This window comes from Cynoglossus semilaevis, chromosome 20, assembly GCF_000523025.1.
Source record: "Cynoglossus semilaevis isolate Cse_v1.0 chromosome 20, Cse_v1.0, whole genome shotgun sequence".
NCBI lineage: Eukaryota > Metazoa > Chordata > Actinopteri > Pleuronectiformes > Cynoglossidae > Cynoglossus > Cynoglossus semilaevis.
In genome coordinates, this window is record NC_024326.1 from 874,572 (window position 1) to 893,132 (window position 18,561).

Consider the following 18,561-nt stretch of genomic DNA (forward strand, 5'->3'; position numbering starts at 1 on the left):
TGTTTGACATCCTGTACAGTGACATTTAAAGAGCACAAAGATATACACAGGATTCACATTCTATTTCAAAGATAATTGCTTTGAGCTGCATTTCTGTTTTTTTTTTTTACTTTTGCAGTAACGTCATGTCCCACTGGAGAGCACTCTTATAACAACGCCAGCTCTAATTGAGTGTTTCTATAAAGTTAGCCAGAATCTTGGAAGGTCAACAAATATGACAACAAAGCTGTTTATTTATTTATTTGTTACGTTTTACAGACTCAAAAACATGCCTGTTTTTCCACCCTGCAGGGTTGCTTGCCAACTTTCATTGCTTCTGTTTCTGCTCAAACAGTTGACCAGCATTAGCACGTTGCTTTAGCCTTTACAAACCCCGGCCTGAAGTTGTTTTGTCACTGCTAGTTAAGAAGCTGCCATTCTTGAAACAACCTAAATGATGTCACTTTCCTCTGGGTGTTTGTTGAACTCTGTTATTGCTGCCGTGTCTGTCCAAGAAGAACATTATTGCTCTTTCAATTCATCACAGTGTCTAGCAGTCGGACCAGAAGCACGGAGAATGCAGTTAGAGAAAAACTAGACCAAACTGCCAGGAGTGTGTGTGTGTGTGGGTGTGTGCTTGTACAGAGAGTATGTTAATGTTTTCTGAAACATTGTGTCTGTAAAGGTAACGACAGCCTTTCCTGTCAGGTCACTGGTATCTTTTTCTGTGGTAAAAATCAGTTGCGGGTGGTTGACAACGGTAACATCAGTTTTCAGGAAAGGCTGCTGAAAATGTGTGTGTTTTTTAATGGAGGAACTTGGGCCTTGTCATTTTTACATACAATTTACACCTGGTTACTCAAGGGGAGAGGCGGCAGAGTAGCTGTAATTCTCCTCAGATGGTAGTAACAGCGCCACCTCCTGAGTGTGAAGTAACACTTAACATTAACACCTGCAGGGTGAGAAAAGGATATCAGCCCCCATCAGATATTATTATTATCATTATTATTATTATTATATACATTTCCTCACTAACAGTGGTTATTGGTTTATTAAATATATATATCATAAAAATTCAAGAAAGGTACTTGACTTGTTTCTATAGTTACCGTTAGCAGCAGTGTATGGACCGTATTCCAGCATCAGAACCTGTGTGAATGCAATAGTTGTTGATGTTTGTGTTCTCATCTTTTCCTGCTTTGTGGGACCTGTTGCTGCTGAAGTTGGACTGTTGGCTGTGTTTTTGTTGATGATAGGACAGGAAATGGTTTTTAATGAAATCATCTTCGTGTCATGAAGATGAAGTGTCAAGTGTCATGAACCGACGTAGGGCAGCGGAGATCTGATGCGTCCGTTCTTCTGGCTTCTGTGTCAGCGTGTGCTTATTGTTCGTGAACGTCTGTGTTTGTGCACAGCAGCTGCCTTTGTTTTGCTGAAGCAGATGTCGAACTCGCTGGTGTTGTTTAACTGATGCAGGTGAAGAGTTGCTTTGAAACGTCTACAGCCACAATAATCTGACTTGAGTGTCTTAACTCACCTTTTGTTTACAGAGAAGGATGCTGAAGTCGTGCCGACTGTAGTCATGCCTAAAGGGCCTGGAGTAAAAAGAATTGCAGGTAGAGGCAATGAGACTCTGCCTTTATATCCTGGGTGACTGTTGTGATGCGTTTATTTATTTTTGAATTGTTCTGTTGGTGTGTGTTTCTCCTCTCTGGATTATAAATCCCTGCTAACTCAACAATGAAAGCTCTCCATTTTCCACTTTTACCCATCTATCATCATCATTTGTAATCATAGATGTTCGTACAATCCACTTGTTTATTTTAAATTGAAAACCTAATTTACTGCTATAGTAATCGCTGCATCAGAAGGTGAGTTTCTACCAAATATTTTGACACTTCATGCGGACCTCTCATAATCGGAATTAATTCCTTTGGTATTAAGAGCACTAACTTCTCCTGTCGCTCCTTTACTCTGTGATTCACAATCACAATTACATCTGCCTTGAGTTTTCCAACTCCAGTGCTGCTATGAACAGACTGACCTCAAACAGTCCTAACTGACACTTTTGTGTTTCAGAGGTGGAACAAGACAACGTGGGACGAATAGTAGACTCAGGTACCGCCGCAGCCCCGACCTAACTTCACCTCTTTGTCGTCCATGTGGCACAAGAAACAATAATAAAAAATAAAATCCCTGCAGTACTTCAACTGCTACAGTAGAAAGTCAAGGAAACTTGTTACGTGTTGATGGGATTCCAAGATATAATGACAGAATTTTGAGGGATTAGTGAGACTATGGTCAAAACCACACAGCCATCATGGAATCTAAATGACAAAGAGTATCCCAGCTTCAAGGAATACGATGTATTGATCAGGATGCAGGGCAGAGAAAAAAAACCCTAAGACATATAAGGTGTAATTATTAAATTAATTTCATTAACATTGTTAAAAGTGATTCAAGTTTTATTGTATTAGAAGGTGACAGATTGTACTAAACAGCACAAACTGTAACAAAAGTCCTTCTGGGGCTCAATCCTTCCCATGAGGCTGTAGTGTGGTACAGCACTGCCCTCTGTTGTCCCTCACGGGTACCGAATGGTTGACATCTGAAGGCGTCTGCAGGAGTTTTGGTTGCATTTCTGTTAGCGGTTTAAACCTTTCCTGACTCTTCTCCTTTATTTGTCCCTTTGGCTGCTTTACATTTTTTCTTCAAAAACATAATTCACACACATTGTTGCTTTTATGGCAGAGTCCCTATCTTCCAGTGCAGTGCTTGGATCTCTCCCTAACCAGCTGCCATGCATTTCCCATTCTCCCCTTTTTCTTTATCTTTCTCCTCCAGCTTCTCTGTGAAGACAAGATCCACACCCACAGGAGTAAAGCTGTATCTGTTCCTATATCCAAACCAATGCTTGTCATGTTACACCTTTTCATATTGATGCTAATAGTTGATCTAGATACTAATTATTTATAATTAAGTGTCAAACTGTTTGATGCACACAGAATAACTCCAGTACCACTGCTAATGTTTGCTTCAGCCAGGCACCTCATGGCTGCACCTCTGGTTGTCCATAGGTGATCTCTAATCTTCTTTGCCAACTTTTTTCTTTTTAACTCCAAACTCAACAGATTGTCTTGGCTGCCTCTTCCTAACTCTTTGTGTATTGTTTACCCTGAATTCTTATGCTTCTCCCTTGACATGTTTGCTTTTACCTGTGAGAGATGCAGATATTTGTTTACTCCATCTAATGTAGCTGTTAGTTGAGAATGAATAGGCTGGATGGCCTGTGCTGATGAAGTGTCTGCCCCAAAGGTGCCATTTTCTTTTCTTCCCCTGCAATGCTCTGTACAAATGTGTTGTAACTCTCGTATTCTCTGTCTGCTTTCTCTTCCAGTGTACGACAAGCAGGGCTTTCTGCTGCAGCTGGATACAAAATTGTGAGTACATAAAAAACATGAAACTACATTTCATATTTCAAATTAACATCTATGGAAATAAGGTGCATTGCTTATTTAAAAAAAATCATAAATAGGTTGTTTATCTGACCTTTTTTTTTTTCCTTGTGTCTGACGTTTATTTGTAACATACTGGGTATTGAACCAACAATCGAACCTTTGACTGGATTCCAGCATAAACATGTGTCCAGCCTGTAAGGTTTCTGTCCAGAAAAGTTCTGGCCCTCGTTCAGTTGGTGACCCCAGCTCTACATCTTCATAACAAGTTGTTTTTTCACAACACTACAGTTTACTAGTGTCAAAAAATATATAAATATCAAGCGGTCAACTGGACATGTTCTTACAGAACAGATTCACCTCGTGAACTGTCGAGCTGCTCTCAGGCCCGTTCTCGTCCCGACATTGATTTTCGGGCCTCACGTAGCACCAAAGCATGGGCCTCTCTCCCATCTCCCTGTTTATTTAAACTAGATTGGAAGCATTCATCAGGTTATTAATGATCACGCTGGTAATCTGGAGGGTTCTAGTTTTAGCACCGTCAGGGTGATTATTTAAACAAGGCCTCTCTGCGTTGTCTTGCCACACACAAGTGATACTCTGAGCTGTTGCTGAGTTCTTTGACTTTCTAAGTATCGTGTTTCCCTCCATGTGCAGCAGACTGTTTGACAAGCCGGGCTTTTGATGCTTTGAAATGTGTCCGAGTGATTGATAATCAGTTATCATGATGTGTCTGATTACACACTTTCTCTCCCTTTGTCTCCTTCCCTCTCTCTGCCTTGTTAATGTATAGGCCGCCCGAATTGGTGTACAAATATGGCAACCTCAGCGAAGGAGTGTGCAAGCCAGGATACACAGCAGCCAAGATGACCTCCATCTATCCTAAGTGAGGAAGATTGTTTTATTTTTTCATGTCTTATTGAAGATAACTTCTGTAGAAATGTGTTGAATGTCCAGTGTAAGGGCCGCAAAAAAAGTGTCAGTTGAAAAATGACTAATCAACGCTTAAATAAGTCAACAACTTTTTTTTTTTTTTTTTAGTAACTTAAGACTTTCCCACATTACTGCATTGCAGACAAATGATTTTTCAAAGAAAATGTAAAACTTTCACTCCAGCATACCAACATGCATGATGTCATTCCCTGAGCCCTACTTCGCCTTCAGGGCTTTTGAGTTAGAAACAGAGAAGCCGGCACAATCTTCTACAATCTCCCTCAGTTTTTAATCATGTTTCTATCATCTCCCGTTCCCACCACAAAACCTCAACTGTGTCCTTGTGATCCTGGCACATAATGGAACTTTTGTCGGCCGAGTACAAACTCTTCCATCTTTCCCCGGCCGTATCGACCAGTATAAGAGGCGTCCTCTATGAGTGACACCAACCAGCTTCCTGTCTTGACTCATCAGGAGTTTCCTGGTACTCGGCCTACACAATCAACACAAACCGCCTGATGTCACTGGCTCTTTTGATTTATCTATGCGTGTGTTAGCTCTGTCTATGGAACATTGTAACATGTTCTCAAAGCTAGGCTAAAAAAGGGGCCGTTATATGCATTGCTTAGCTGCAGTTCTTGGTACTTTAAGGTCAAGTTATGAAGGATTGTGAGGAATTTTAAGCATAACTCCCATTATATCAACTACAGCCTTGAGATGCACGCCCAGAGTTAAATCTCCATGTGAGAAAATATTGTAGACTTCGTGTTATTATGCTTCTCCGAATTTAGAGTTTTGAAATAATAGGAGCATGTGTTTCTACAAATATCATCTGCCCTGACCCGCTTAACCAGACAGACAAAGCATTTTCATGGTGTGCCCTCTCCCTATCTGAGAGGCTGCATGTTAACAATGTCCTCCCTGGTAAAGACTTCCGCTAATCACCCGCACGTGTCGGATCAAAGTTGTGTTCAACAAAGAACCCCCACCAGGAGCCGGGTGATTGCTACCACCTTCAACCTAATTGCACACAGGTCAATGAGGAGAATAATGCAGTGATTTAGCCAACCTGTGCAGATGTATATGCTTTATGCATGAGCTTTAGTTGTGTTTGCACTACTTTACTATTTGTTTGTTTCACAATGACACCAAACCAAAGATTTCTGTTTTCGTATCTGAGCCTTTTTTACATTTGTGATTTAAACAGAGACCAGTAGAGTAGGGGCAACTATATGATCTTCTCTGCACCATGGACCAGTTTTAGGTTTGAGTGAGGGTAGCTCGTGCGCCATTATAACCCACTTTAAGTTTAGGAATGTATGTATATATATTTTTGCACATGTATATACATATAATATACAAAATAATATGCACAAACATATAATTTTTAATAAGTTATAATAATAAAGAAGATAAAACTGCATGCTGCAGAAAAGCTTGGGGAACCCTGGTCTGGCCAGTTCCACTCCCTGAGACAACCTACTTAACCCCTTATCACTGAGGTCCTGTGGCCCTCTCTCTAATCATCTTCTGCTTCCTCCATGTTTGCCTTCCCCCCTGGCCCTTGCCCCTGCAGAACCCAATTTATTTTGCTCAGCCACCCTTCCCCTTGCTTTACCCAAAACTGTTTGCATTGGAACTCTTAATCACGTCTTGGCACTGAACTTGAAGCAGCACGGTTATGAAAATATTGCCAGTGAGAAATGGATGCAGCAGAGGAAGTGAGCACGATGCATCTTGGGCCTGTTGGCTGTGTTGGGGAGCTGTCTGTTAACAACAGGCCGCCCGCTGTATCTCTGCTTTGTCAGGATGTCAGTGACTGACTGCCGGTCAGGGTTCAGTGATTCTCTGTTATTTATAGCCCCACACGGCTTTAGTTTTGGCTTTAATGAATCCCCCCTTTTTTGGCAGGATAGAAGTGAATGAGCCTTCATATGTGTGCACCTGTGTAGGATCATTAAAGAGACGAGAGCACCCTGCATACAACCTGAAAAAGACGGAGAACAGATTTGTTGGTGTCCTTCCAAAAAGCAAACTCTAACTACAGAATCTCTAAGGTTATTTGACACTGACAACAGTTTAACACTGTTTTTCATATAAATCAGATTTTCAAAAAAGCTTTAAAATGTTCAAATTGGTACAAGAACATTCTCATCGTAACTGTGGCTTTCTACCAGGCTTCTATTGTTCTTTGACCATTTGATGTTCTATGCTTGGATTAAATGTCTTTGGGTGTTTTCCTTGGCTCTGTATCTCTCCTGAAACTATCTTTCCAATCAGCCTGAGGAGGCATTTCCTATGTTTTTACATCTGTGCTGATTAGGTATATTTGTAAATTTCATCAGAGGACAGTGCTTTTCTGAGCGTACATCAGTTTACTGCCGTTCTGTGTGCAGGATAAAACCAAACTTCAATGATGCAGGGTTTCTCTACTCAATTAGAGAAAAACTGTGACCTTGTGGCTTCTTCTTTTTGTCCCTTTGCGTTGTTGCTTCAAAACCGTGCTGTAATCAACCCTCCATGTCAAACCAACGAACCAGCTGCAGAGTTGTACTAACAAGGTCTTCTGAAAGCGTCCGTAGCGTTGAGCGAATGTTGTCCTATCCATGTGTCCTCACTTGATTCCAGAGTTTAAAATGTCTCTTTCTAGTTAGTGTGGTCTGTCAGCATCTGCAGTCATAGTTTATGGATGCTGAGAAGGAGCAGTCATCAGCCCTGCAGCCAGATGCAGGACTTACTGGTGGTCTGGTTCCAGTTAATGAGACAGTACAACACTCCGTGTAACCGCCTCACAGCATGAACAGAACACTTGCACCGTTTTTGTTGGTCTCCTCGTCGTTTCCAGAACGTTCCTAAACAAACCCAGACTCATATGCAGTAAAGGTGTACCCTCGGTGCCCTGTGCATGCTTTCTCTCCCAGCATGACAGCGGGTCATGAAAACACACATCCATCTTGAAGACACACTTGCAGAAGTGGCACATATCCTACCACTAGGGTCACGATGTTACTAAGAGGAAATGGATTCTTTTGATTTTAGGGCGGTAATTAATCAACGTGTGACCTGCACACACTCGAGCAGACACAAGATAAGGAGAGGGAAGTAGAACTTTGATGAGAATTTTTTTTTTTTAAAAAAAGAAACTGTGTTTAAATGAGTATTTGTTAATAATGTGATATTGTCTGAAACCGAAAGCTCCGTGTTCTGATCCAAAGTAGCTGCTTCAACATGTTCACCCCGTCTGTTATAGTTAAGGCTAAACAAATGTCACCAGTTGTGATAAATTCTTCCCTCCTTTATTCATGTAGCATCTGAAGTATTTCACTAATTACTCAATTTGAAAGGTAAACTGAAGTATAAAAAAACAACACTGTCAAATGTAATAATCAGGACAGAGACAGGTCAGAGAGAAAGGAACTTAAATCCAAATGTTCTTTGTAAAATCTCTGCTGGTCATTCTGGACAACTCTCCTTCAAAGTTAGCAGTTGGTGAATTGCACCACTGGATGATGGTCTACAATGCGGGGGGTTAGAAACCAGAAACCAATTGACATTTGGCTCAGATGCTCCAGTGGATGTATGTTCACACTTTGGGACCATTTGAGTGAAAAGCCTCGTCCAAGATGATTTGAGGGAAAATACTCTGGCAGGAGTGTGTTGTCCCTGCAGGTTTCCTAAAACTGTGCCTCAGCTGTGATTAAAGCCTGGTTGGAGAGGTTATGATGATGGGTTACACGCTGCAGCTGCGCTCTGTGACTCCTTGCCTCCTCAGTTTGTGTTCCGTTCTTAGTTTTGAAGCTACCTTGCTAATGTGCTTGTTTTGGGAGGCTAGGCAGGGCACAGGAGCTTGGAATGTTATGAGATTAATGATGACGGCGCAAAGGTTTCAGTTTATTTTTGTGTGGCTTAAACACCGTGCAGACCATTAGCACTGGTTACACATGGAACTAATCACATGGGAGTCCTCAGGTTATTGTACATGCTCGGGAGAGGAGGTCCATTCTACAAGAAATGGCTTATTTGTCACGTTTTGTTTCTCCTTTGCAGGTTTGTGAAACCAGCGCCCATGTTTCTTGATCGGAACTTCAAGCAACTTGGCAAAGTTAGAAATTATTTACCTCCGTTTGGTTTTAAAACACAAGGTAAGAAAATATTTGCACCTTCGACCTGTTGTCTTCTAGTCTTTGGCCAACAATCAAAATTTAAAATACATAAAACTGTGATAACTTGATGAAGTGATGTTAGAATCTAGGGAAGGCTGATACTGAGGATCAACACAGGCCTGACATAGATACCTGTCCTAACCTAGGTATCTGATTGATATCAGTATTGACAGATACTCCAAGTTGCAGTATTGGTATTGGTACTTTAATTACATGCTCCAAGTTGCAGTATTGGTATTGGTATTGGTACTTTAATTACATTTATTATTACACCGATGTTATCGGTCCAATTAATGACCAGAGTAATTTTCCAGAGTTAAAGTTCCCTCTGTTGGTCTACCTGGGTGGCCCTTCACTCATTTACTTCACTGTGCTGCGGTCATTTTAGGATTCTTACATGAACACACACTTGTTACATAATGTTCCTCCTCAGGAACAAGCACTTGTTTACTTGGTTGTTCTTGTCTGGGGGCAGAGCACTCATGTCGCTCACATTGTGACTTCCACGTCTTCATTCTCTGTGTTTGTTCCTTGACCTTAACACACTGTAGCACTGAATACCACAGGAAGTCAAGAGATAACATTTAACACATTTCACATATTTTCCAATACTTTGTGGGTGAAGGGAGACTGAATGTGACCATTGTGCCTCTGCAAGTTCTCCACTGTCATACTTACTTACACACACACACGCATGCACATCTGCACATTACAGGTGCACTACAACAAGTCGTCAAAAGAGCTCACCCTGTTCCACCAGGTTTCTTCTTTCTCATTGCCGTGCGATGGCGGTGGGCTTTCCCCTTTGAGCGGTGCCCATGTGTAGAGATGATACGTGCTGATTTGGACTGGAACGCTACAAAGGATTCCAAACTGGGAGCACAGAGAGGTGTTGTGGAGGGCAGCAGTTTTATTTTTACTTCCTAATCTGACATCTATGGGCACGCATCAACAAAAGACTGAGAATGGTTAGTCTGTGTTGACATAGTGTCAGAGAACATTCACTTGTCAGAACGCCAGCTAACTCCTGAAGGTCTTTGGTTAGATTTATCTAAACCAGGGATCACCGACGTGGTGCCCTGGGGAAACCTCGTAGCCTTCCTGGACTACCTTTTGTCCCTGTGTTCTAAAAATAAAAGTAGTCAACAAGAGGGTTAAAAAAATGTACAGTTCAAATGTTGTTTTTTTTAATTAAATTACACTTGGAATCGGAACATGACGGAGCAGCATTTATTTTCTTTTGGGGACAAGTGAAAAGGCATTATATATACATATATATAAAACGGCTGAGTGGCCTGTTGATGATGTGAACTCAGTGAGACACTGAGGGAGTTGTTATTTTAGTTCTTCTTTTAAAATCAAATCCATCTTTTTGGAGAGATCTTACAATTTAGCATCTTCACAGAGAGTCTCATTCTGTTTGGGTAAATATCAAACGGTGTATTTTGTTACTCAGTTCCAAACAAAGAGTTGGAGTTGGAATGAGAAATGCGCATTGACTTTTCATCACAGGATTTTTTTTCTTTCCATTGTTTAGGCTTTACCTTTCCCATCCCTGCGTCTGTGTTTAGATGTTACCCAAAGCTTCCTGTGTCGTTCCTCGTTGTTGCCTGTAAAGATTTGTTATTTCAGCGCCGTGTCCAACTAGTGTCTGAACCTGCAACCATTTGTCTCTGCCTGTACGGTGAGACATACTTTGCTGAAATGTTTACCTCTGCTCCTAAAACAATTAGCTTCCATGTCGTCCTCTGGAGGAGCGTTCTGCCCATTGTAATATTTCACGTTTCGCCCGCTTGGATCCAGGTGTGGTCTGCCGATTGTGTTTATGCTGCTCAGGGTGATGCTTGACGCCAGACATCGACACCACATCCAAACAATTGACTGTTGCTCTGCTGGCCTCTCCTCAGCAGGTTAATCATTAGGGTCGTTGTCTCAACAGCCATGAGCCGCCAGCGCCCTCTTCCTCTCAACAGTCACTTCACTCTCACTTTTGCTCTTTTCTTGGTCCTTCTGGTGATGCTGATTTGGGATGCTTTGAAATAATGAAACATTGTGTCGTTGTGTTCCATGTTATCCTTCTATGGTGTCTGCCTCAGCAGTGCTGCGGATTAAGAGTAGCATCAACAGTAACGGTGTCTGCGTTCTGTGGTTTTATGACAAATGAATTACCAAGTATCAGAGCACCTAAAAAGGTGAAGTGAAGAGGGAAATCTATGCAATAATCTAATAAGGGAAGTGTTACTGCAGCCGAAAGCCCCGTAGAACATGGCAGGAATGTGTGCTGGAGTTAAAACATCCCCATTTCTCACCCTGCATTCAGAAGAATGTCGGCCACGCTAGCTTACCAGCGCCCACCTTACCAGGAGAATGTGCTGTTTGAAAACAGCATTCCTCTCTGAGTGCTTTTATGGGAGAGTTTCCACACACACACACACACACACACACACACACACCATCAGGAACCCTGTACATCTGTTTCTCCTAGATCTACTCCTCTCTGCCTCAATCCCATCACCTCCATTTCTGATTGGTCACTCTTATCTGTGAGTGGATAAACGGAGAGAGGTGTTCTCACCTCCGACTGTCATAAGACCACCTAGGCAGCTATGTATCTGCTAATATGTTCAGGGTTATCTTTCAAATGAGCATTTCCCTCTGTTCTCACTCTCCACTTCAGTCCCTCGTCTTCCTTTGAGAGTCTGATGTTAGTTCTAGACTTTCAGAGACTTGTCGTCTGTTGTCTTTATTTGCAGAACATTTTATATCAAGTTCATCCTTCAGCTGTTACAAAAAAGTTGAGCCTGGAAATTGACTAATCATTTGGGTTAGACAGGGGTCCTCAACATCTGGTTCATGGAGCAGTACCAGTCCATTGTCATTTGGTGCCCAGCTTTAACAGATCAGACTGAAAAGAATTCATCATTTACTTTCTTCTTTTAAAGATAATCCGTCATTTTTAAAGAAATACATCTCTGATGCTAAACAGAATAAAGTCTGAAATATGTTTTATTTTTAAAATGTACTCATCCTTAATCATCCTTCAAGCCAGCCAGCTGCTCAATAGTACAACAGTACAGTACTTTACTACCTAAGTCTGAACTAGGCTCCAGGGTGAGACCTGAACAGGAATTCCTTTGTGTCTGGACTCTCTGGTTTTGTGCAGAAATAATAATACAAATCTTTTCCTCTTTCTCTATTTTAGAGAAACTGATCGAAAGCATTTTAACAACCACAAAAATGTATGGACTAACAGAAGACATGGACAGGTATTGGCCGACTCCCACCTGCACCAAGAGAATGTCCATTTTCTTTGTTTATCAGTGTTTAAAATATTTAACCTCTGACCTTCTCAACTTTCAGTCTCAGTTGCAAAAAATGTATCATTGTGGGAAACGGTGGCATCCTGTCCAACAAATCCTTGGGCCCCCGTATAGATGACTACGATGTTGTAATAAGGTAAGATGGAACCTCTGAGGAGAAGATGCTGCAACCATGAGTCAAACAAAATGGACTTTCTTTCATTTTCTCTCTTCTGTGTAGATTAAACGAGGCACCAGTGAAAGGGTATCGCAAAGACGTAGGGACCAAAACCACCTTGAGAATTACATATCCAGAGGGAGCCATGCAAAGACCTGAAAACTATGAGAAAGACTCACTTTTTGTTTTTTCTGCTTTCAAACCTTTGGATTTCAAGTGGCTCCGACAGATTGTCTTCCAGGAGAAACCGGTAAGGATTAACATTTTTGAAATAAACATTCAGGAAGTTTTAACTCAAGAGTGAACACAACAGAAATGGTTATTCAAAGACCCTCGTCCAAAATTGAACACAACAGAAATGGTTATTCAAAGCCCGACCCTCGTTCAAATAAAAAAAATTGATATGAAAAAAATCTGTCAGCCGTAAAAAGAATTCAGTAAAAAGAGTTCAGAGTCGAGGACGTCTGAGCGCTCTTCACATTCTGTACATTCCTTTCTGTTGCAATTTTATTGAACGGATAAACATGAATCTTAAATAAATAGTCTGGATGTCTCTGTAAGGACATAATACTGCTCCATGCTTTTGGATGTTCACAATTAGAGTTTTGATCTTAGAACAAAAACAATCTTGACAATGTCAGACATTTTTAATTACAAAATGATCAGATCTTTTGCAGTCTGTCCAGAAAATAGCTATAATAATACACAAAAAAAGAATCTTTCATTTTGCATTGTTAATTTGCAAAGATACCAGGGATCCTGTCGTGGAAATATTCCCTGAGCTAAGCCTGAAAGCTACTGTGCTGTACTTTCACAGCTGTATCTTAGAGTATTTATCCAGAACATGAGTCTGTCTGCATTGGTAGTACAGAATTATTTAACAGAGATTGAAAACTCATCAAATAGTGTGCTTAATTTTTTTTTTTTTATTGTTACAGCTTTAAATTGTGACCTTTAATCCAAAGGGTCACACATGTTGAAAGAATAGGATTTGTCTTATCGAGATCTGATGTATTCATTTAAAAGGACCCGTTTGAACCCCATATTCAAACCCTGTCAGTTAAAAAGGCACTGATAGAGAATTTCATTTCACGGTCATTTCAGGAAGGACGATGCAAAGGCACTGATAGAGAATTTCATTTCATGGTAATTTCAGGAAGGACAATGGTTTTTTGATGGACCTCAAGTGCCAGCTGAAACGTAGTGGTTGTGTGAAGCTGGTCAGATAAAAGGGAATAAAGGAAAGACGGATGAGAGGAGAAAGTCAAGTCGTACATTAATAGCGTAGGAAAAGAAAACAAGTGGTGGGAAGGTAACAATAAAGTGAAATAGAGGAAAATAGTTTTCTTGGCTGGTTGATGGCTCCTGCAGCCTTTGATAGGGCCCAGCTTTTCTTCTGGGGTGTCAGAGGGGAGAGGACAGTGCAAATGGCTGTTCAGGGTAATTGATTTGGCCCCTGGCATCTGAGCCGCTCCTCTTTGATCTGCTGAGGAGGAAAGAATGTTTCCCATGGCTAAGAAATCAGGAAACAGAACAAAAAAATAATCTGGTCTGTCCTTTATGGTAATTAGGAAAAAGAAAAGGACAAGTCCTTGTTTTTTTTCTCTAAATTTCATCTGCTGTATTTGACCATCTGTTATGATAAATATCTCTGACTTTTATTTGATGCAAATTTTGAGGAATTGATAATAATAATTATAAAAAGTCAACAGCCTTTTTTTAACATTGACTGAGCTCTGGAAACTCCTCCTGAGCGAGCGGTGGCGCTGGGCCATCATATGTTTACTATTGAATGAAATGTCTTTGTCTGTTGTCTGCAACAACTTGAAAGAAGCTTAAGCCGTGTTCAAGAGTGCTGCCCTGGCTCTTTGTGTCGAGCTCATGCACACATTAGAAGAACTTCACACAAAGAGGTGTTTTTGTCTGTCTGTGTTTGTTTCCTTATGGGAACTTAAGAGACGCGTCAAAAAATGTGATACCCAAACCCACCGGTATGATCACTCCACAGCCTGCGGAGCTGTAGTCGTATTACAGGCCTAAAATGCAGCCCTAGACCATTACGGATCATCTCGTGTGTTGCTGAAGGTCCCAGACAGTTGATGGTTTCTTTTTGCTCTTGTCATAGAAGAGCTGATTAAGAAAAATGCTAAAGAGTCTTACTGGTGCATGCGTAACAAAGAGATGAATGGTTTCTACGAACACTGGGGAAAAAAAAACAAACTGAAGAGACAATGACAAAAGATAATCCTCCAAACTCCCCCGGATACTGAGTCAGTTTTAACAAGGTTTTATTTGTAAAATTCCAAGTGTAGTAGGTTGTTAATGATAAAGTGCATAGAAAGCAGAGGTGGCCGTAGACCTCACACCACTAAAGACTTAACGTTACCATGGCAACCGTTAAGAGCTTTCACATCTGTTAGCTGAGAAGGGAAGTTTTTAGTGTAAGCTTTTTCTCTCCATCCCCTGTGGGTTTGAAACTGAAATGTCTGTCCTTTTCAAGGTTAGTGGGTGGTTACAGCGTTGTAGTGCAGCCGTCAGTGACTCATCCAGTCAGTGGTCAGTGTACCTGAATATCCTGTACTGTGGTACTGTAGCTGTTAAATGCCTGCAGCTCTGTCTTGGGTGGCTGAACAGAATACAAATTGGAGAGGCAATTTCCCAATCTTGTATTTTTGTGCCTTGCACACTTTCGCAAACACACACCTAACCACCGACTTAACAACCCAGGCAGAGAGTCATTTACTTCAGGGCAGAACTCAGCCTGAATCCTGGCACAGAAGACTTGACCTTGTTCCTGGACGGATCATCAGTTGCAAACACTTTGTTTCCCGAATGTGTTTTGCATCAGTAAACCATCTGTAATCACAGCACAGCAGCATCACCAAGCTTCCAACATCCTCTACCGGCTATTACTGCAGGTACACGTGATTACGGCTCAGCGTTGTCACTCTGAGAGTCCGACCCCACGTACACAGCAGCCTGCCTGATTGGCCCGGTTTAACGGTGTTTACGAAGGTGCTCAAACATGATTTTGACCATTGTCGATATTTCCTTTTTTCCATTGAGACTAGTTTGAGTCTCTCAGTCCTCGTGCACGGTGCACGCTCGGGGCCCATCCACACAGCCGCAGTTGTTTGTATATGTGGGGATATTTTCAAACACAGCCAGCCAAGAATATACAGCCGGCGGTAAACATGGGGTCCGAAGGTGGAGTGTCAGTGTTCCATTTCTTGTGTTTGTTTACAGGAGCTTTCCCTGCTTCTCCGCAGGCCAGAGAGAGATGAATGATGGATGGAGACTTTCTAACGAAGAGAGCTCTTCCTCTTCTCACAGAAATAGACTCGGAGGATCCTACTCAGGAGAACGTTGTGTGTTTTGAAACGAACCTGTTCAAAATGATCCGACAAGCCATAGCTCCAGTATTTTCTTGTGCTACCCTCTAGAACCAAAGTTGAATTCCGTTTCATTTATTTACATGAATCTGAAGTGTAGGTGCAGCCTGGAGAGTGGTCTGAGCAGCAGACACATCAGCCATATATATAGGTCTATTTTAAACTCCAACATCTGTTCAGGAGCTTAAAGTAGCACGCTTACATGCATTCATAAACATTTACATACTTGTAAACATTGGTTCTGAACATGAACCAAGTGACTCACAGAGTTTCCGGATGTCACTGATTACCTCCTGTCGTGTGTGTGTGTGTTTTTTTTTTAAACTCATCTACCTTTCCTGCAGTGATTCACACTCAGATCTGCACATTGGTCTCTGAGCAGTGTGTTGAAGCCACACACACCGGTCTGACATCTGGACAGTGGCAATGACCTCCAGGCAGACTCAATTGTGATTGTTAGAGTTTTGGCCGCCGTCTTTGTTTTGAAGTTGTTTTGAGTCTAATTTCCAGGATATTAGTTCACCTCAGGCCGTCCTAGTCATAAACATAAACACACGCACGTCAACATGGATGGGTGTCTATATATAACCAGTATCATAGCCGTCCAACAACACAGACGGTGACTGATGTTTAACTCTAACAACCAACTACATCAGACATAAACAACTTTGACTTTTAGTTCTATGTGAGAAGGACTTAGTTTTAATTTGAAATGTTGATGTTATTCTTTCTTTATGGGGGGTCTTTTCCATGTCAGCTTTTTATTCTTTCTTCTTAGAAGTCTTTCTCACTTTGCATCATATTTTCCACCTGTGTGACCCATCACTTCTTACAGCAGCTCCTCTCCTCAGCCCTGACATTGTCGTTGTGTAATCCCACACTTGAACATACTTTGTTATTAGTCCGTGTGGAGCTGGGCTTTCATAATTGCAGGGTAAACACACTTAACCTTGACAAAGCTTCAGGTGTCGTCGTCAAATGCGACATGACAAGGCTGCATTTTAAAGTAATTAATCTATTGCATCTCCTGTTACGTCTTCACTCCAGAGGGATTAGAAGTCACATGTTTGTGGCCTCAGGAGTCGTTTCCAAGATAATTATACCTGTTCCATAACCTTCACTCACTTTTACTTCTAAAACGCTCTCTCTTTGTGTGTTTGTCTTCTAACTGCACCACATGTTTCAGCACTACTGAAGAAGGAGAATGTGTGTCTACAGTTTTAATCTGACTCTAATTGTCTGTGTCAAATTTTTAAATCAACTTTTTAGATCAACTGAAGCACAAGGATTTAATTGTATTCACCTGGAGCAGATGTCTCAAACCCCTGGCTTGCAGGCCCCTTCTGAACCTACCACGTTTGGCCCCAAATAGATGTGCATAATAATAATGCAGTTCTCTGCTGAGATGTACTGGCTACGAAGAGGAACGTGATGAAGATGTTTTTGAGCTGAGAGCCAATGAAATGCTTGGACACATTTGGACAAGTGTTTTATGTAAAAGTGAATTGGTTAAACTGGTATAAGGATAAAGAGAGCTTTGTTCTCAGCCCTGAGAGCCCAGAACTATGAACACTCCCGTCTGCAGTTTGCTAATTAAAAGCACCAGTGCAGTCGAGTCCTTGGCCACTTGGGAAGTGACAGATTGTTTTATAAGTTCATTAAACATTAAAAAACAGCACTGAACTGTGGACCACACACACAAAGAAGATGTCTGTAGCCTAATTCAACAGTCGGAAACATTGATATTTTGAGTCACGCTGTGATTTTCAACACCCTCTGCTCCTCCACTTGTTCTCTGTCATTCATCAGAACAGTTTTTACTTCTCAGTGACTCATCGTCGTACAGCCTCTGCCAACAGCTGTCAGGATCCTGACAACATTAGACATGGTTACCGTGCAAGGAGGCAACAGACACTTTAGTTGATTTTCCTTATAGAACTTCACCTAAATTGAATCTGTTTTTTTGGGAGGGGAACTTGCACCAGTTTGGATCTCAGGCCTAACCACTTGGATGGACATTTCTTGAACTCTCCAGACTGAGTGATGTTGACCACTGCTGTCTACTGTACAATCATAAAGTCCCCAGGTTCAAGGTTGTTTTCACAGGTGCTCCATTGGAGCACACACATCCTTGTACAGACGCCTAAATTGAATAACCTGGGCCAATTTACCGGTGGAGTTGTTACAGCAGAAGGGAAACAGTCATTTCCTTTCTGACCACAGCCCAGTCAGGACCCGACAGGCCAAGCTGCACACTCCTGTTCACCTTTAAGCATGTGGGTGTCAGGGTCTGGTGAATAAGTGGAGCACCACTTTGGAGCTTCCTGTTCTGTTACGAAGGCAGGGCTGTTTCTCTTGACAAACTAGTCCACGGTGAAAGCAACATCCTGTTCCCTGGAGCTTATTTGCAACAGGTCTGAGGCTGCTGCTGCTGCTGCTGCTGCTGCTGCTGCTGCTGTGTTCACTGCTGACAGTGGAGGGATTTCCATTATAATGACAGCTTTGGCCAGAGCCAGCTCCTCAGTGAGAGAGCCTGTGTGCTGCTGAGTTAAATATCTGAAGGATTGTTCAGGGATTTGAAGCTCGTCATGCTCATTTGAATAACTGTTATCTACCAAGGGTATCATTTGAATTCTGCAGATCCAGGAGATCAGACTGAGCTCTCTTGGTATAAGAAAATGACCATGTAATTAGTTGTATTTGTAATGTCAGTTAACGTAATTTTTAATTTGATCAGTTTCTGATCTTTTCAGTTCAGTGAAGGACTGTTTACAGAGAGGCACAGAAAACTGTCATCCACAGTCTGCCATGGCAGCTGCTGATTTCTCGGACTTTTCCAGGCTAATAGTTGATGTGTGAAGTTGAGGACCCTCTGTAAATACAACTTTTAGCAAAGCAAAGCCAGGTATGTCTTAGTATACAGAGTTAATGCCTTCCACAGGCCTCCCTGCAGCCTGGACAGGTCGAATATAGACATTTCCAGCACCACATAAAGGGAAAACTGGAGAAATGTGTGTGAAAAACAGTGAAGCTTCAACAAAGGTTGTGTTTTCTATTGAATTTTTGAATAGTGTTTCAACCTCCGCTGAGTGAGCTAGCCGAGTGTTGCTGCTTACTGTTACTGAACTGTTTACTGGAGTTTAGAACCTTTTACGTATCTAA

General features: G+C 41.6%; 1 protein-coding gene across 4 annotated transcripts in view; it reads left to right on the top strand.

The window, feature by feature from the left end:
• The window catches only part of LOC103395857 (CMP-N-acetylneuraminate-beta-1,4-galactoside alpha-2,3-sialyltransferase-like), a 31,809-nt gene that overhangs the window by 6,839 nt on the left and 6,409 nt on the right, over window positions 1-18,561 (top strand). For 3 of the 4 annotated variants that reach the window (XM_008333663.3, XM_008333662.3, XM_025052484.1), the window contains exons 3-10: window positions 1,530-1,595; window positions 2,059-2,097; window positions 3,377-3,419; window positions 4,228-4,320; window positions 8,415-8,509; window positions 11,733-11,796; window positions 11,891-11,986; window positions 12,071-12,257. In XM_008333663.3, the coding sequence (XP_008331885.1) occupies window positions 1,530-1,595; window positions 2,059-2,097; window positions 3,377-3,419; window positions 4,228-4,320; window positions 8,415-8,509; window positions 11,733-11,796; window positions 11,891-11,986; window positions 12,071-12,257 (683 nt within the window). The remainder of the gene's footprint in view (window positions 1-1,529; window positions 1,596-2,058; window positions 2,098-3,376; window positions 3,420-4,227; window positions 4,321-8,414; window positions 8,510-11,732; window positions 11,797-11,890; window positions 11,987-12,070; window positions 12,258-18,561) is intronic. The other variant, XM_025052485.1, reaches the window with a different exon arrangement.